This window comes from Falco naumanni, chromosome 11 (assembly GCF_017639655.2).
Source record: "Falco naumanni isolate bFalNau1 chromosome 11, bFalNau1.pat, whole genome shotgun sequence".
Taxonomy (NCBI): Eukaryota; Metazoa; Chordata; class Aves; order Falconiformes; family Falconidae; genus Falco; species Falco naumanni.
In genome coordinates, this window is record NC_054064.1 from 15,024,096 (window position 1) to 15,044,757 (window position 20,662).

General features: G+C 37.7%; 1 protein-coding gene across 1 annotated transcript in view; it reads left to right on the plus strand.

Moving 5' to 3' along the window:
* Positions 1–20,662, plus strand: part of DPYD (dihydropyrimidine dehydrogenase) — a 367,931-nt gene that overhangs the window by 205,675 nt on the left and 141,594 nt on the right. The window contains exon 14 of the mRNA XM_040610420.1: positions 14,711–14,875. Within this exon, the coding sequence (XP_040466354.1) occupies positions 14,711–14,875 (165 nt within the window). The remainder of the gene's footprint in view (positions 1–14,710; positions 14,876–20,662) is intronic.

The following is a 20,662-nucleotide window of genomic DNA, read 5'->3' on the forward strand; positions in this document are numbered from 1 at the left end:
AAATTAGGTGAGTTCATGGTATAGAATCCAATGTATAAATAGAAAGTAGATGCATGTATTTTCACAAATAAATTGTGTTATATTACTACAGAACAGCATGGCTGCAGTGAGAGAGAAGACACTTTCAAAGAACCGCAGTACAAGCAGTACTCATGTTTATATATGAATACTTTCCTAAAGGGCTGGATTGTTGATGGTTGTACATGTAGAATGTGTAGAAAGTTAGCCATTTTCAGCAGCCTTCTAAAAATAAAAGTAAAAAAGGTATTACTGTAATGAGGCTCCGATCTGGTAATGCAGCCGTATTGGAATGCCTGCTGGAGTTCATGGGAACTGTGAAAATGAAATTGATTGCAGGAATGGGCCCAGTTAAGAAGTGTTATTATCACTGACGACAGTAAGTATCATAGAATAATGGCATGATCTAGATTTAAAACAGACAGGTTTTTTCTCTTAAGGAGGCTGTGGGTTAAAGAGTACCAAAATAAAAGAATGTTTCACTGAAGTATGAATTATGCAAATTCAAAATTATGCAACTTATTTTGCAAATATGCATATATAGTGCATGTATGTTTATATAAAATTCAAATATATGAAGAGAAGTCGTGAAGAGATGTGTGGCATAAAGAGTTTATATAATGCCCGATTGGTTTCCCTCCTACAATACCTCTAGTTTCTGTGATTGTAGTTTAAGAATTTGTCAAAAAGTTAGTAGATATTCTCGGGATGCTGCACATCAATGTTTTGCATTGTAGCTTACAAAATACTGTTTAAATACCATGAGGATCGAAGTTTCTTCTGTATCACTGTGTGCACAAAATAGTCTTATCTTTGCTTTCCCTAGATGTGCAGGAAAGAAGCCTGCCCTGCTCTATCCTGCCTGCACAAACCAATGTTAACTGGGGGAAGGTTGTCTAAGATAAGCAGAGGTGTAAAAACCCAGATTCCTACTACTGCCTCCAAAAGTAGTAACATGCAATCCATAACTGCCTATACGCTTCCTTGTTTTGCACATTAAGATAAGTGAGCATTGACTATGCCGTATAGATTAGTCTCCATACCTGAGGATGCAACTTTGGGCTGAGAAGAGAATATCGATAATTTACGGCTGTAGGGCGAATGCTGGATGTGCACGCTGTGGAGCTCTCCTTGGGCCTGCTGCAAACCTGGCTGCTTTGCTCTTGGAGTGAGACTGCTCGTGTGATCTGACACGTGTCAGTAGCAGGTATATCCTACTCCTCAGTGAGGTTTTGCAGTGAGCTGTGCTTTAAACACCTCGGTTCTGTGGTAGGAAAAAGGATAGGAAGGCATTGCCTATGTCCTGTTTATCAGTAACATAATTATCCCCAATCAAGGATTTCTCATTTGGAAAAGTCCCTGTTTCTCCTTATGCAATTTTGTGCGTGACTTTTTAAGTTTAACATCAGAAGGCTTTTGAATCCTTGCCTCAGTTTTAAATCAATATTCTATTGAAATAAACAGAAAGCCTGCAGGTCAGGCTGCCCTCTCAAGCTGAGGACAGATTTATTATTAGGATTCCAGTTTTGAGCATGCACAAGTCTTTTGTAGCACGTCTCAGCTGGCTCTGCCATTAATAGTGCCAGAGATCTAGCCACAGCAGTCATATACTTTCTTACGCCCCTGTGGCAGTAGTAGTGGGAACATTTGCCACACATTTCCCAAATGAAACCCGAACTCAACTGTAGTCTCTAACAACCACCTTCCTATAGATTCCAAAAGGAACGGACTTCATGCCTACCCTACCCATGTGTGCCTGCCACATCCTCTGATGAGCATATTTACTTAACTGACAGAGGTGAGCAATGACCCCAAAGAGTGCTGGGCTTTGGGACACGTTACACATTTAATGAGAAAGAACATGGCCAGCTCAGAGTAATTTTTATCTTGCTGGTAAACAGGAGAATCATCTTGCTAGTAATTTCCATGTATCATGGCTACTTTCAGTTCCTACAAGAATATTTTGATGGACTTTGCTTTATTTTGCTTTATGAAATCCGTGTTTGATCTCCCACTGGGCAGATTTTTAAAATGTCTATGAAAATAAGAGTTTTTACGTCATGCTCTTGTGTGTCCCCCCGTTCTGGTAGCCAATATAAAGAGGAAAATACTAGTTTGATATAATGGATTTTAAAGCAGGCGAGACCTCTAGCAAAAATCAAAATCCATTTTAAAGATCCTGTCTAAAATTTAGTGTTGAATTAAAATTGATTTGAATCTCTTACAAGACATTAAAGTGCTGAGTTAAAAGTTCATAGAGGCTGATATTTTCATCGTTTGTTTTTCCCCACAATTATGTTATTCAGGTCTATGTACAATCAGTCTTTGAGAGTGGCGTGAGGCTCAGCCTTGCGATCCTTGCTCATGCAATAGGATTTTTGCATAGGAAAAGATAAAAGGAGTGTGTTCAAAACAAAGTTAACGTTTAAGAGCTCAGGTTAATCAAGTAGAAGTGTTATGGATAAATTATCATTGGAATGAAAAGCAAAATGTTCCCTTAGATACTGAAATCCTTCCACCTTCCCTGTACCACTTTATCTGACTTTGAAATTGTCTAGTGCCACCTGGAGAACTGATACTTTGAAAATTATAGTATTAGCTGTTTAAATACCTTCCCAAATACAATTGGTATAATTTCCTTGATTTTCTCACCCCTATACACAAATGCTAATCAATGCTTATAGTATTTAAGCATTCTTAATCCTAATGGAGAAAGAAAATGCTGCAGGTAGGTACAAGACATACCTCAGTATTTGCAATTCATCCCCAGCAGAAAATTTAAATACATGCTTCAAGGGAGTAATGTAATTCTCCTAATTACTTAATCCAGCAATAAAAATATTTTGGATTATACATAAATTTAAATACAACTTTAGTGATCTGCAACTCCCCGATGTTGATTCTTTGTGCAAGAATTTTAACAGCTCTTTAAATAGGATTGTAGTTAAAAGATTTTTCTTCTTGATCGTTGAAGAAAGCATTATTTTCTTCTCTTAAAGGGAAGCATCTATTCTTCCATTCTCCTAGGAGAATATAATAGTCTTGATTTACTTACAGCAGTCTGGAGGAAAATATTTTAGTGATGGTTCACAGTTTACTAATGGAGTTTTACAAAACAGCCTCTAGGAACAGCTAGAAATACATTGATTATATGGCTTCCCTATGAGAAAACAGTAATTAAAATTATACAACAGATTCTATCAGGACATGTTAATATTTAATTAGGCAATAAGGGAGCTTTGTACAGGTGTCCGGAGCTGTTGACAGGAGGTTTGCTAATCCATGTAGTATTGTCTTTTAAATAAATAGTTACCTCCTTGCTTTTTTCAAGTGTGAAGTTACATGCTTAATTAGCAGACATTAGAATTCCTGTGTTAGGTTTTGGTTTATTTCTTTGTCTATACATTGAGTGCAAAATCTTAGATGTTGTGGGCTTTAAAGAACCCATTTTCTCATTGTTTGCTTTTTCTGTCAGAGATTTTGTTAGAATTATGAGACTACCTGCAATTCTCTCCCAGCTTTTATCTAGTGGTGCTCATTCTGGGGCATTATGTGTCTTGGCTTTTAGTTCATCCCTTTAGGAACCTGCCACTATTGATGTTGCCCTACTGCCTTCTTGCAGTATTTTGTTTAGCAATTAGAAAACAGTATTAGAGAAAAAAAGATTGTATTGTCTCTAACAGTGATGTTTGAAAAAACGTGTTAATCAGGCCTCCTCTTAAAGTACAAGAGAATCCATTTGTAATCTTCTTGTAAGTGTAACTCCTTTAGTGACTCACCCAAACTTGCAGCTGCAAATGTGTCATGTAATTCTTCCTTCTCTTTCCTGAGTCTTACCTTTTTTTTAAAAAAAAAAAAAATAAAATGGGTCTTACCTATGTTGGTTTTGCCTGGTTTTCCTAGACTCATACTTCTTAAACTGCTTTTTCCTTCCTGTTTCATGGGAGCATTCAGTAGTAATTGTCTGGAATGAAGCCTTAAGAATTGCTGCTCATTTATTTGGTCAGTTAAACACATTTCACAACAAGTTTTGATCACTGATTTGATTATGATATTCCCTGACAGCTGCAAAAGGACTAATATTTTTAGATGTCTGTAAAAGAATTAATCTCTTAAGGCAGTCGGAGTTGTTATGATCTAAATCCACTGGACTCTCAAGGGTAAGCATTATAAATTGGACTAGTATATTTTAATCATTATGCATTAATTTTCCACCTTTGTGAATGTACACAGATCCTTGGAAGCTATGCCACAGAAATTTCACTTTAGGATACCAATCAAAGCTGCAGTCCACGTAGATATTTTATTTAACCATGTACCTATTGTATTCCATTCTGTTACCTTCAAATCATTAGCATTGCAACGTTTTGCCTGCAGTGGAGTAATAGAATCTAGTCTTGTCATGTTGATCGCTTGTGAGCATCTGCTCTGGGTTATTTTGCAGAAATGCTTTGTTAATATTTTAAAGAACGTGAGTTACAGATACAGTTTAGATTTTTTGATAAAGCTCATCAGGTACTTCACCCAAGCTACACAAATAATGATTTGCTGATGTGAAAATACAACTCAGAGGAGAGTAAAACTGAGTTTTTACACAGTAGCAAGACATTCTGTCCTAGTACCTCATTAGATTGTCTGTTCTGTTATGATATAGCATTTTGTTTCATTGTAGATATTCTCAAACATCTCACTTCATATAGTCTGGAGCAGTGATTTCTGAACGATCTAGTTTCTCAGTAGATCCCAGTACAGTCCATATAGTACAATGAGTAGCTTCAGGTGTATTCCTGGAACTGAGGTTACTTAAAGCTCTGAAGATGGCACTTTTTTTTTTATTATTTTGAATTCTGTCTTTCAATTAAAATGCCTTGGTTGACCATCCACTGCTGACTTCTTCATCAATGACTGTTTTTCATGGGATTGTCTCCCTGGATATGCTGAGCACAGTCCAGGAAAAAATGCTACATTGTGAAAGCTCTGGTTGTTTAATTAAATGGAAAACTAAAAACCTTCAGACAGACCGACACTTGTGCTAAGGAAAAATTAGATTTACTTTTTTTTGTTTGTTTGAAATTGTATCACTTCTCAAAAAGTTGTGGATAGAAAATTTCTAGAGAGCTTACTACTAGATGTTCTTACTTTGTGTTTTCTGCCATACTACATTCTTTTTTCTAATTTTCTTTGTTAGCTGAAGAATGTATTTTCCTTTTATTTTTTTTATTCTGCTACAGCTTGTATGCTGTTTCCAAATGTTGGGAAAACTTGCTCTTGAAGTAGAGATATTACATTTGTTTCTAAAAGAACCCCCCCCCCCCAAAAAAAAAAAAAAAACAAAAAAAACCCAAACACCAACCAAAAACCCACAAACAAACAAAAACAAAAAACCAACAAAAAGGTACGACCAAAGCATGAGAAATCTGCTGATCAGCTTCAGATTTCTTTTTTACAGAAGTCTGGGGTGTTATAACATGATTTTCAGTTCTTGTTGCATCTCACTAAAAATGGATTAATGCTTTGAGACAATTACCAAATATTTTTCTCAGTCAGATAAAGCAGCTATTCATCAATTAGGTAGCTTGCTTATATCAAAACGCTAAGGTCTAACAAACATATACACTGCAAAAACAGATGCAAAAGTGAATGTCTGAGTATGGATACAACTTTTTGTCAAGAACTGTAAGTCTGCTTCTCTCTTCTTTGATGGGTATAGTTTTTGACCACAGTGCAGTTTGACAGCAGAAATTTAATCATGTCCTACTGCTTACACCTTTATCAGAAAACTAATAAAATGTGTGCTTACAGAGAGCATTAGCAAGAAATTTTTGAAATGTCCTTCAGGGTTTGTTTTTTCCCCTTTCTCTTCGGTCCATCCCTTGCTTCCCTGTCTGTCCCAGAGAAACTGATATAAAGCTGATGAGAATTTGCATTGGCTTTGAAAGCATCTTTTGTTCAAAGACTAATTTTAACCTTGTGATAAAGATTGCTTTTTGTATTCTATTGAATGTGGTATCTAGTAATTGTTTGTCAAGGGAAAGTGCTGTAGGACATAATACATTTTTAAAATGATCTTTTGTAATTACACTACAAATGCCTTTACATTCTAATGCCTAGGAAACAAGAAAATATGTCAAAAAAGAAAAAATACTAAATGTTTTAATTTTAAAGCATTATGGCTTTGTATTATGAAAAGTTGTTTTTTTTTTACAAAACTATTCAAGCAAATGTAATTGTAAACAAAGATCAAAAGTTCATTTTCTGTAAAATACATAACTAAAATATATGTATTCGTACATTTGGCATAAGCATTATAGTTACTCTTCTAGTTTTTTGTACTTCTACTCAGAATTTGTATTGCTTTTTTTAGTCTTCTGATCTATTACTTTAGGAAGCTTTAGTTTGTAAAATTAGGACTTCTAGTCGAACCGTCATGTATGAATTAACAAGGACTGGGGAACTGCTGTTGTTTTAAGCAAGGGCAGCAGACCAGTTTTACTTGACTTGCAATGGGGATGGGATTGTCCTGAGATTCATCTAAGGTAGAGAGTAAACAATTTTTGTTTTATACTCTAATCTAGTAAGATTATCTAAAAAGCTTAGGATTTTGCTGTCTTAATCATAAATTACTGGTAGTGATGGCCTACTGTCTGAAAACTGCATTAGTTAAGAAAGGTGGTGTGCTGAGCAAGCAGCAGTGATAAAAGCTTAGGTAAAAATTAAGTTTGATGTCTATAAATTTTGAAGTTTCTCATGGCTAAATCTTAAAGCACTAAATGAGATTATATTTACCATGAAATACATGGTAACTAAACCTTTAACTTGTCATTTGTCTTTCACACAATATGAGTGCTTCAGCAGTTTTTCTACAAAATCCTGACACATTGCTTTTTCCCTTATGGGGCTGCAGTCTTCCGTGCTAGCTTACTGATTTGGAAAGCTAGCTTGCTTGCTTGCTGGAGCTATAGTGTTAGATTGGTTTAATAAACACAAATGGGATAGTTTAATGTTGTAAAAACATTTATGAGGTAACGGTCTGGTTTTCTTTTTTTAAAAAATAGTTGGCATAACTCAGCTTATTCAGCTTAGAAATAAGAGAATATTAAGGAAGGTTTACAAGCACTGTTTGTACTCCAGACTTTCAAGATACATGACATGTACAGATTTAGGTATTTTCATCTTTCCAAACACAGGACAAACAGCCATCAAAAGACAGATAAGGATATTTTTTTAAAGTATCCACTCCCCCTCTATAGCATACTAGATCTTGTACATAAAAGCTGAAGATGTGTAATTTATAAGTAACAGCAAGAATCTTTTTCAAGATCTGCTCTGTATTCGTGGAGAGATCAGAATACTTAGTCTTTAAACTGCCAATCTGAACGATCTTGCAAGGCTTAGGAAATAAGAGATTTTTAAATTCTGTTCTGATTTTGGTGAGAGAACTTGAAAAATAATTATTTTACATCATTTTATCATTATATGCTGTCTGTCTTCAAGAGAAGGAAATCAATGAAGAGGAAAGAGAGGGCTAGATGTAGACTTCGTTCCCAAAAACAATGAAAAAGAGGAGGTGTCTTTATGGTACTAAATTTCTCATACCTGGTGGTGGAGAGATTAGAGCAGTTTCTGCACAGTGGGATGTTCTGAGATAAAGTTTTTCTGTCAAGGTGGTTTCAGCTTTTTAAAAATGCTCCCTAATTCACTGAGGGAAAGAGAAGGAGAGAGCAAGGAAGTCACTTTGCTGAGGTTTTGTACTCGTATGGGGAGAATGAAGTCTGGCCTATCCCCTCACTAAAATAAAATGCTAAATACAAGTGTTACAAATCTGACAGGCAGCATTGTGCGCAACGTAGCAGTGGTTTGTGCCCTGGAAGGCGCCAGCAGCTACATCAAACCTCCTTGGGCAGAAATCATTAGCAAATTTACTTGCCTTGCTCCGTGAGCCTTTAAGTCTTGCTATGTGTTGTAAAAATCCTACTTTATCAGATAAGGTCTTTACGGAAATTAATTGTTAATCTGCATGGTGGTACCTGATGGAATGGTTTTGTGTTTGTAGGGGTCCTTCCTTGCTGTGGATTTAGCTTTCTGCTAAAAGGAGCCTGACAAACTTAGCTGGAAAAAATTCTGAGCTTGGGGAAATTCAGGAGAGCAAGTCAGTGCTTTGGGCCTCAGCAAAGGAACCCTACGGAGATGTCACACGTCTCAGCTCTACAGAGGAACAACTCGGGAAGGATGTATAGGAACAGTGCTGTGTGAAGTGGTATTGTTGCTTCAGGTTTCACTTGCCTTTTGTGGATGGTTGAAACTCCAGAAGGGGTGATACTAGACACAGTCTGGCTAGACAGCTGAGTCACAGAAGAGGCAAATCATCACAAGACCTTGAGTGAGAGTTGGCAGGGAATTATGAGGACATAAGTCTGTGATGCCATTTGTATCTATGAGGGTGTGCAAACAGCAGTGAGCCAGATTTCCAGAATGCTTTAACTACTGCGGTATTAGGCAGAAAAGGGCGATGTCTTCTCCTCCACATTTTTACACAGGTGAAATTGTACGTCACATTCTGCTTCAATTAGTGGAAACTGTAGGGAAAACTGAATCTTGATGTTGGGGGGTTGATTAAAGCATTTAGAAAATAAGCTGTAAAAACAGTTCACACATACTGGGTTTTCAAATCTTTACAGCCTTTTTGATACATCTTTGAGAATCTGGTGAAAAGGAGTACAACATTATTTACTTAGTACAAGCAATAATTTGCGTGAAAACCTGCATTTTTTCAGCTACTGTATTTTGTTGTTCAAGTAAAAAAAGATGATCTGTCGAATATAATAAAGTAGAAACTTAGATTTGGGCTTTTTTTTACATTGCAGTTTACTGCCTACTAACTCGTAGTGTATGCTGCTTTGAGATACTTGACTAAAATTACCTTAATAAGGTATTTATTTAGAACTATTCTTCACAATGAGGCCTGTTTGACTGCCTTGGTGTTCGTACTGACATTTAGTCAGTAGTAACCCCCTGATTGTACAGACGCATACTCCACTTGGCAAGTATAATGCCATCCCTCCCTAGAAGAAAGAAAGGTCAAATAAATTAACGTTGTTAGAAGTAGTAATCTGCTCATTGTGTTAAACCTTTTTCTCTTAATAATGAAAAAGACCCAACAATGGTCACTAATTCCTATCTGCTTTCCTAAGTTAAAGGCGAGAAAAGCTGAATTTGAAGTGTGTAGTGACTTTCATTGACTTTGGGGGCCAACGCTGCAAGGCAAGTTCTCTGTGTCTCATAGAACCCTCTGAGTGAAGAAAACACATGTTAATACTTGGTGTAGTGTGATTAAATGTATTTTTAGAATCCAAAAGTCTTACTCAAAACCTTAATTGTGCTGCAGATACATCACAGAAAACACCTGTAGTTCGGGAGTGAATACCTGTAAAAGTGGTTAAGGTATTATTACAGGTACAATTAATCAATTCTCTTTCCATATCCAAAATATAAATGTCTATGTGTTCTCTTAAGCAACCTTATTATTTCAGGTGTTCATTAAAATTCTGTTAGCTGAAGTACTTTGGGAAAAATGAGCAGAAAAAGAATGTTTCTGGCTCTGCAAATCAATAGAAACACATCAGAGCTTTGATATGAAAAATCATACAGATTAATCCTTTTGATTCTTCTTATTATATTTGCCTAATGTAACTACATTAATTGAATAGGCATGAGGTTGTGGTATAGCTCTTGGGGGACTATTTTTATATATTCCTGCAACTGACCTCTTTACACGTTTTTCTGCAAACTTATTTTTTTTTAGTGAGACATGATTATGAAACAAGAAGTGAACTCAGTTAATGAAGAGCTGTCTTCTTGATTCCCTTAAAACAATAACTCTGAGATAGAGGTGAATGGCTTGATTCATTTCAACGGGTCATTAACTTCCACACCTACAGATGACAACATTAATATTCACAATGTGAATTATTTCTCTGCTGATTAGTTTAGAAGAAACACACAATGAATGTACTTGTCATATGATCTAATGCTCTGCTGGACACCCCTTTGGATCCCTTAAAACTCAAAATGTCTTGCTGCCCAAACTTAAAAGAGTCTTGCAGTTTAAACAGCCTGGTTGTGTTTTTATAATACAAAAATCTGTAGCAATTATTAACTGCAAGTGTGGACAGTGTTAAACAAAACAGTTCTGGGTGACTAGTAAGGCATGTGCTGATGTATTGATTTGCACCTTTATTTAAATTTAACTGACTAAAAACTGCTGAGTGTTTGGGCTTTATCTTTAAGATGTCTCAACCCTCCCAGCCCATTAGACTGAAGTAGTTTAGAGTTCAATGATCTGATTGCAGAGTTCAGAGATTATTAGAGCAAATGGGGACTGATCAATGCCTTGGGTCTTTTTTTTTTTAGTGTTAATTAATTAATCAACGAGAACAGAAGTATATGTGTAATGCAAATTAACTCAGTCTCAAGTTACTAGAATACCAGAATTGTTCATAAGCAGAGAAGAGGAATCCAAAAGCAGCAGGATATAGGTGCTTTTATCTGTGTAACATCACTTTCTTAGGTGATGTCCTGAGCTAGGTATCTTTGAGGGATTGATATGATTGTTTCTGGTGTGCTCTCTTGGGGAAAAGAATTGGCTTTTGAAGCAAAAGAAGAAATTTAGTAACTGAAATATTCATGATTCATGTTTGGCCCTTGATTCCATTTGTTGTCACTGTTTCTCTTCATTTGCATTAACTCCCCCAAACCAGGTTGTTTTGCTGTAATCTAGTACTGAATACAGTATCCCTTAATCCCCAAGTCTGCATTCATTTGCAAGATTTCCCCATGAAACAAATTGATTTCCTGTGGACTATTCTGTTTACCTTTGGCAGTAATTTTTTAGCCTTTTTTTCCATGGCTTTGTCTTTTGGTGTTCTCCCCTAGTTGCTCTTTATTAAAAGTCTTCTATCCTTGGTCTTCAGAGTACATGAAAGCTTTGTTCAGTTTTTCCCAAGGACTGTTTATTGCTTCCACTGCGTGTGGAGGTAAGAGACTTGATTTGTTTTGGAGTTTGGGGACATTCTCCTGTTCCTCTGTATGTGGACCTCTGCTTTCAACTGCAGGCAGGGACCAGACTAACTCATCAGTCAGGTCACCTCTCTGTAGCAGTCAGATTGTTTTAGAATCCAGGAGGTTTTTAGGTTCAAGCTTTGAAGTGGTTCCTTCTTGCTCCAGTTCCATTGTGGCTTTTTATGCACATACAGTCTTTATGAATCAGAAAAGGGTTGTGCACATAGCCAGGATACAAGGAAAAGCTGGGATTTCAGAAGAGATAAGGAGTGATCAGTGCCAGCATTTGGCTTCAGATTTCTACAAATAGCAAAAATCAGTATTCCATTAAAACACCAGAAGATGATCTGTGACAAACCCCGTGGGGTGGAGGGCTATGGCTACTTCAGCTGCTCTGGCCTTCACTGTTTTGGAGACGGCAATAACATTTGGCCAGCCACCAGAATTTCCTCTCTCAGTGAAAAGAACCTGTGATCCCATGTGAAATGTGCTCCAAGGGCCATGGCACGTGAAGTTGTCAGGGCCCAGCCAAGTGGTCCTTTGCCCAGCTATCTCTCTGCTCAGCTTTCCCAGCCACGGTGGGAGGCAGAGGAGGAAGGTGATAGTAAGGCATGTTCTGTGTAGGTATTTCACACTCATCTCAGAGAGACAATTTTCTTTTCTGTCACTTGTGTGATTTTGTTCTGTGTGTTCGGAGACAGATTCCCTGAATCATCACATAAGTTATAAATTCCATTTTGTTTCCATGAACTGTGAGTCTCCTTGTGTCTGGGGCTGTCATGTGCTAACAAGAGACAGGGAGGTGCCAGCGTGTCAGTCATTACAGACTCTCTCCATCGAGCTTACTCGGAGCTAGGAGAGGCAAACCAGGAATGGGATCCTAAATAAGAACAGCGTATCCCTCTCAGGGGGCATCAGGACAAAGCAGCCAGGTGGTAATGTTTGGATTCCAAAGCCAGGAAGGATTTTTGGAAGCAGAAGCAGCATGGTCAGGAAAGACTAAGTGATGCACAGACACGGCTGAGGGGCCCTGTGGCGCAGAGGCAGTAGGGAGGCCCTGGGAGCCGCCATTTGCAGGAGCAGCAGTCTGCTGGGGGGCAGGGAGGGCAAGGTCCCCGAGCTCCAAAGGGGGCTCGCAGAACTTCAAGGGAGACTCATGTGTGAGGAAACCTAGGCAGAGATGTACGTCTGTTTACCATTTCATGTGGCTCTGTGTAGCTCTTGTGGACATGAAAGTGAAAAGTGGCTGCTCTGGGGACTTTTCCAAGGTCTGTGCGTTTACCTGATTCAGCTTTGCAGGATCCTGGAGAGGTAAATTGTCACTCAGATACTGACTGTGACTGAGCTCCAGGAAAGAGTGAGGCAAGGCTGTGGGGATTTGGCAGCAGTCACAGGGCCTGAACAGGGGTCTCTGCTCTTCAAAGAGAGAAGGGATAGCCTAGAGACCCACGGCAGACAGAAAAACTTCAGAGTGCTTTTGCATGGAAGCAGACTGAGGCTTTGTGGGTCTCCCACGAGAGGCATTAATTTAGGCTGTAATATCTCAGTCTTTGAATTCTTACCTGTAGTAAAATGAGAGAGGCTGGAAGAAGAACAAAACATGCACGTAGCGAGATGACAAACAGTACCATAGGTGGCTCCAAGCGTTGTCTGGCATGCACACGTACACAAGCCAGCCACAGAATGGGAATCATGCCACATGCGTCCTACCATCATTTGCACTGAACCCAAGAATAATAATTCCCACCAAGAGGCAGGCTGTTAGCGCAGGCTTAGTGCCATGCTACTGTAGCTACATAGCTTCTGGCTGCTGTGGAGCACTGGAAAAGGAAGCTCGTGGTCGCTTGCAGCACGGTCAGAGTAACTCCTAGCTGCTGGCCGGTGGCCGTGCGCTCCCTCTGCTTGCAGGGGCAAGGCCAGGTCACCAGCACTAACGCCGTTGACTTTGCCCGTTGTACCAGGCTGGATGATGTGGTGGCAGGGGCCTGTAGGTACGAATAGCTTTCTGGGATGAAGTCAGAGCACAAGCTCCTCCGAGGCAATTTTAAAAGGAGTGAAATGCTCAAGAGGATAATGCAGAGCAAACTGATGTAAATGATTCTTCTGCATAAACTGCAATTTTTGTAATTTGTTTTGGGAGTGAGGGGAGTGTACTTTGCTGTTTGGTTTTGGTTTGCATAAATTCAGAAAATGTTGTGAATTATTTTTTTTCTGAAAATACGATTTAACTGTTGAAAGGGAGCTGAAGCTTTTGCGATGAAGGGGAAATACTATGATAGGAAAATTTGGGATTATTGTGATGTCCATGTTCCAGACTTATTAGACCTGAAAATAGATGAACTGGGGAGATTACTTTGTATGATTTCTACATATGTAAATGGGCATATAATTATCCATCAGTTTAAAATATTAGTGCATATTTACTGTATAATAATTAATTCAACTTTATAAGCAAATGAAGATTGCCTCAAATTTACATACAATGTGAAGAAAAGTCCCTTTATCCTTTGTAACTGCAGCATTTGGCAGGTTCAGGAATAAATAATCTTTTGTGGCAAGGGTATGCCTTATCAAACATATGCAGATCAGTGCTAATTAATGCTAATTAAGGTTTCCTGTCTATCTAGTTGGAAAAACGTCCAAATGTTATGAAATCCAGTTAGTATGCCTATTACCCTAATTGTTTTATATGGGATGGTTCTTAATTAAAATATGTAAATTGACCTTAATTGCTATATACTAATGGAGGTTCATGTTATCTCACTAAAAATGACAAGATGGTGGGAGGGGTACTTAAACAAATAGTTCTGATACATTTGTAAATAAATGACCCTTACTCAAAATTATTTTTAATTGGAAATTGGCAAAAGGAACATTTTGCCATCTATGTTTCTCTTTAGTTTTAAATAATTGCAGAATTTACAGTTCTTTGTTAATGTAGATACGGTGACATTGCAGCTTAATTAAGACTACTAAACAAGTCAACATTTTGTGTGTTTACTGTACGTTTCAAAATTGTTTGCTAACCTCATGATGACCTTCAGAAATATCGTGCTTTACAGTATTGTTCTTAATTTTCACTAATTTTGGGTTTATTTTTTTATTTTGATCGCTTCTATTCATATAATTGCATTTGTGAAGCTTGACACACCACTGGTGACGGGACCTGTGACCCTGACTTTTCAGCAGAGAGGCTGATGGGGCAGCACCTCTTTGCACTTCACCCGTTAGTGCTGGATATGGGCTTTGATCATCTTTGGGGAGGATGGGTCCCATGTATGCTGTTACGTTACAGGCCAACGCAGTTTTTTACACAGTCTTGTATGCCCTCTATCCAACACAAGAGCATTACTTGAATGATTTTTTGTATAGCAGTTTATAGGTGCCCCACACTGGCGTTTGACAGCTACCATACCGTTTCACACACAACAGCAAACATTTTTCTCCTCTGATGTAGAGAATCTAATTCGAGAATCTGCTAATTCAGAGAACTGGCCTAGAATTGTAGTTTTTACTCATAACAACAGTGTATTTTTGAAACAACTGATACATTTAAGTTTATGTTGTGTCATAGACATCTCTTATGTATGCCTCCCCTTGCAAAATCGATCTGAAATGTTTCACTGTTTTGCAGGATATCGTGACCAACGTTTCTCCAAGGATTGTACGTGGAATTACTTCAGGTCCTTTGTATGGCCCAGGCCAAGGCTCTTTTCTAAACATTGAACTGATCAGCGAGAAAACAGCAGCATATTGGTGTAAAAGTATTGCTGAACTGAAGGCTGACTTTCCAAACCGTGTAAGTACCGCTCAGTCATAAAGATGCAACATGCTTATTTAGAATCTCCAGTTTACAGATCTGTGAAAACTCAGCTATTTAATATTTATTAAATAGAATGCCAATTGCTTTATTGACATAAGAGTATGTTATTAAAAAACAGAAAAGCCCATTCAAATAATCCTTATGACAGAAAATTCTGTGAAATGACTGTTACACAAATAGAGAACAGTCATGATTTTTTAGTTAGGCTGATGTTTAGATTCAAATAGATAGTATCAAGGGAAAGACTTGATCCCAGTGTGGATGCTTCTCAGTTCTGTTGTGAATAATTTTGTGTTTAAGATCATATTTAAAGATGTAACTTATAATAATCTTTGTTGTTGTGAATTGAATTTGATCATAAAAGGGATCTTTGTTCTTTTCATTGTTAATCCAAATATGAAAGATACTTCTAATGTTTTTATAAGCAATTGGCTGCTTTAGGAGAAAAAAACCCAATACTGACTTAAGGTTAAATTCACTACAAGGGTAGATTTTTAAGAGTATTCTTGGCAATGGGAAATGTCTATCTAGAAGATAATAATCGAAGTTGGGAGCAATGACACTGCCAGCTGGTGTAAATGGTTTTCAGCTACTGTTCTTGTGAATAAGAACAATGAGGTGGACAGTAAAATTCTCCTCAATCATTATCTCAAATGAGTAGAGCTAGAAATCCTAGAACCTACATAACTTCTGTCTTGAAGTTATTACCTCCATGGCTCAGCTATGGACAAAAGAAGTGAATGTTCCTTAATGTATTAAGATATGAAGACAATCAGTTGGTTTTTTTTCTTATTCCTGGAGTTTAAATGTATACATCAGCAAGTATAAAAATGTTTAAACATGTTGTATTTATAGTAAAAGTTAAGTGCTGTGTGTTTAATAACCTACTTCACAACGGATGGACTGTGTGTTTCTCTGCTGAGGTTCATGTTGCTTTATTTACTGTGACTGAGCTTCGTAATACTGAATGTGTGAATTGAAAGAAAATACTGTAATTTTCTGATTTTTGTTTTAATGTCCTTTTGTCAAAGTCCTGGGTATTTTATGCAGGCAGACTGTCAGCCGCTTCTGCTGTGGGAATGGTCTCCTATTGCAGTCTTCACCAAAAATCTATTACATCACTTTGTGCTTCAGGCCAAACTGTTCTTTCTGTGAGGAAAAGCACTAGCAACATTTAAAAAACAAATAATTTGAATTTTCTGAGACCTAGCCTCTTGTGTGGGATGAAGAAGTCCCACTCTTCCACAGTTCCCGGGGTGAGCATCTTCTGATTATCCCTCCCTATGTGAGTTATTACTGTGAGAATGTGAATTCAGCTCCTGCATGTTGGCTGTGGCTTCTGCTGTGGCATCTTTGAGGTTCGTAACACCTGTGTGGGCATGGGAGAAGCAGCACCCAGCAGCAGACCTTGGCTTTGCTTACGGGGATTTTTAAAACATGCCCGTGAACTTATCTAGGAACTGTCATAATTATAATGGTAAATTTGTTGCTAACTGAAAACAGGTATTTGTTCCCTGAGTAGAAATGTGATTATTTAGAAAAATTCCGTATAATTAGAGCTTACAGATATTCCCCCCACCCCCAGTTCCTGTACACTCCACTAGAAAGGGTTTTTAAACTTGATGTGTTTTCTTACAAGCAAAATCAATTTCTGAGAACTGTTTGGGTGAGCTTAATTAGCAAACTAAGAATGACATTTTCTTCTCAAATGAAGGCCAGAGTTGAGGACACAGGTGATCATGGTAAAAAAAACTTACCTTGCTACAGTAAATATTAAAAACAAAGCAAAATTTATACATAGTTACTTTTGCTATGTAATACAAGTAATTTAAGGTAAGATTTATCTTACAGATGAGGATATGAGCAAAACAGCTACCTTACTAGAAGGTTATTCCACAACAGCATCCTGTCTGGTGCCATTAGCCAGAAATGAACCATAACATGCAAAAAGCAGCTAAGTTCCCCCAAGAGAGGCTAGTATTTAAACTAATTTTTGCAAGGGGTTGTGCAAAAAAGGACCAGTCACAGCTCAGTGAATAATGTCACTTAATAGTGACGTGTTGCCTCTGTAGATCAGGAACTAGCATCTCCCTTGTGCTGTCATCACCCCTGTAGTGGGTGGCCTCATTCTTTGACTGTTCTGACTCCTAATTCTTGCTTATAGCTTGCAGTTATCTCTGACTGGCAGTCTTTCCTGGTCTTCTCTTCCATTAGCTTCTCCCTTTGAACCTGAACCTACTTCGAGTGGACTAGTGCAAAAGCTGCCACCAGCAGAAACTTGCTTGAGTGCCACGAGTAGTGAATTAAATATTTGTAAGGGTCCAAGCAGAGGAGAAAGCAGAAAGAGAAAGTGTCTGGATTTTATATGTTTGCTTGTGGAGTATCATCAAAAAGTTTTGCTGTTTCAATTTGGGATCTTTTTTAATTGAGTTAATTTAATATCACTCTTACTGGTTGGTTGGTTTTGTTTTGTTTTGTTTTTTTTCAGAAAACATGCACACAAAGAAATCAGGTGATATGCATAGTAAAGGCCCAAGATTACTTTTTTTTGTTACTTTCTTTTTTTTTTTTTTTCTCTGTTAAAATGATTTGCAATTACAAATGGGATTGTATTCTTTCTGGTACTTCAATCATCTCAGTAAAGTATTACTTCAGCAACTTGGCTGAGACCATTTAAGATATATGGTATTATTCAGCATTCATTCTTAACTTTTCAAAGGATGCAGTTTTAAAAATGTTGTGTCCACTGCTTCCCTGTATACCAAGAAAATATATAAGCTATCAGTCAGAGAGCTGTGAAAGTGAGAAGAAAATTGGTGTGTTTGTATTTGCTGTCGTCTTTTTACTTTTCCAGATATTGTGGTTTTACTTCTTTGGAGCCTGTCTTTGTGATAGCCAAACATCTTCCTTACATGGTTAACTAAGGTGGTTTTTTTTAAGAGATTCTGTTAAGTATTTATGTTTTTCTGTCTTCTGGCCACACATAGCATTTGATGCCACAGGATTTATCATTCTGTGCAATTATTAATCAGGAGAAAATGGGGTGGTGTTGTTCTTTATTAGTAGAGACTGAAAACTTGACAGTGAGAAAAGATCGAACAGTTATTAATTTCATACTCTTAAATGTAATATTCAAATATCCCTTCTTCATTAGTATAAAGCTGCCAGCTTATTGGCAAATTTTGCAGGCCCACTCTCCCAAAAAAAGGTTGTTTGTGAAGTGTTGTATTAATCTAAAACTCAAGAAAAAGTGAAAGAAAAATATCAATAATCAAAATTTTAAGATTTAAATTTAATTACTGCTGTTTGAGGGGAGTGACTGCTGAAACCGCAATCATAGTTCGGTAGTCTGTTCTCTTTAGTCCCTAAAATAGAGGGACATTTTGAGCCAAGGAAGGCAACTAAAAGCTGTTCCTGTGTAATACAAATATTACCTCAACAGCATAATGAGAAATGGGAAGAGTCTCCCTTTCCAAGGCCTGCTCAGATGGGTTTGAAATGGCAGAGGGGAGATTTGGAGGTGGTGAGCAAGTGGCTGGGGGGGGGGGGCTTAGCTGCTGAATGGGAACAACCCATCATGGGTGGGAAATGCATGAAGTTGTCAGTTTGTGTTAAAAGGACTAGACCGTAAGTTGGACACACAATATTTGAAGTGTTTTAGGTAGCAGGGCAAAAGAACTAATGCTAATGCCCCAACATGTCCTGTTTTCATATTTTATTTGCCAAAGAGGTACTTGATTATACAGTGTATTGATGTGCTTTCCAGCCAGTATATGGCTGAAAAAAAATGGTGTTTTATGGTATATTCAATAAATTAGTTTACTTAAAAAATATTAATTTGGCCAAGAAGAGCTCACCTAATGATATGATCAGGAATGACAACTGTGCAGGAAAGATACCAAACAACCACTTTTACTTCAGCAAAACTTTGCAGGCTTGAATCAGTAGAAAGTGTGGCTGAGAAAGTTGAAAAGAAAATTATAAAACTTGGAAGAGAGCTTACTGCTGAAATTCTATATTCACCTACTTGACATTAGCTACAATATGGCCATTATTTGTGCTGGGAACCATGAATACTGGCAGTGGCAGTACGTCTGTGTGTGCCAGTAACACAGTGAAGCTGGCAATCATGAGAATCATTTTTGGTGATTGGGAGGGAGTGGGATATATCGGTGGTAGCACTTTTTTCATCAGAAAAAGCATACAAACTGCTGCCGTTCCTCATCAAAACCTTTTGCTCACCATAACTCAGCCTTCTCATTTGAGTTGGTAAGCCACCTACTTACACAGATGTCTATTCTTCTAGTCCCAAAGGCATGTCTATATATTTACACTACCTAGTAGCTGGGCAAATATTTTAAGGTTGCATACTACACTGAGACCTCTTTAGCATTTGCACTGGGGAGAACAAGCATGAGAAGAGCAGGGTTTGAAAAGGGTAAAACACTTCTTTATGGAAAAATGTGAGCTGGGGTTTCAGTAAGAAGGCAATGGACACAGTTGCCAGGTAGTCTTTCTCTACTCTCCCAAAACTGTAACTGATGCCCTGTAGATGATAAAAAAGTAAGCAAATTAATGAAAAATCTCAATATGCAACTTAATTTGGGTCTGAGCATGTTCAGTAGCTCAAAGCAGTACAGATAAAGTGCTTTGAAAGGACATTGAATGAAATAAAATAGATTGCAGAGGAAATGTCATTCCCTACAGGGCTAACAGAGGTCCATCACAAACAAGCAAATGTCTCAGAAATTTGTACTGCAAGGAAGAGCTGGGGTCTTGGAAGAAGATGCCAAATAGAGTCTTTTTCAATGTTGCTCTATTATTATACTGGAAGTCTTAAAAGTAACTTTTTGGCCTCTTGACTGAGCACAAATGAGTTTGTGCTACTGCATGGCTCTAAGGAACATACACAGGATGCCAGATTGTGAGCTGTGACACTGACTGTGTGATTCAGATATCAGTGTCGTGACATGTTAATTGAGAAACTTCTTCTACTAGAAACATCAAGTACTTTTGGACCCCAAAACTAAGATCAAAACTCTTTGTCATCTTAATGTTTGTTCTGCTGCTTTCAGAATGTTGCTGACAGTCTCTCTGACAGTTACTCAGCAGAGAGCAGCTTTTCAAGGCTGAAACTGTTAAAGACATATTTTCGTTCAACATTTTGTTCAGAATGTCCCAGGAACACCTGTCAGGAGTAGCCGTGCTAGGGAGCGTGTGGGAACAGATCGCTGGATCCTGGGCTGATAACCAACTTCTTTGTAGCATTGGGGGTTTTGGTTTGCTTTTTTTTTTTTTTTTTTTTTTTTTTTTAAATCTCCTGAAATGGTGTAATTAGTTTTTTATATTGTGCAAATTTTTTGCTGCTATAGAGGTATGAAATAAGGCAGTGAGTTTTAGTTTGGTTCTGGTGTTTGGAGTTCTTTTGGCTTGTTTGTTTGTTTGTTTTTTAATAAATTTAGGCAACAAAACCAAATTTGTTTTTAGTTTACTGTGAGGGTAGGAGGAAATGAGGGGTTACAGAGCAAGAAAAATACAGTTGAAGAAGCATAAGGGAGTACCTTGCTCCTGTAAGTAACTTTTGCTGCAGGAAAATGCAATGTTCAAAAAGATTTCCTGAAGTTATAAGGTGACCAGAATATCTAAAATTACTGTGGAACTCCTATGAGACTTAAAATTAAGAGACATTAGGTGGAAAAGTCTTTAAAATACAGAGGAATCATAGGCTTCACAGCTTTGCTGTGAGGAGAAGGTCAAAGTTGG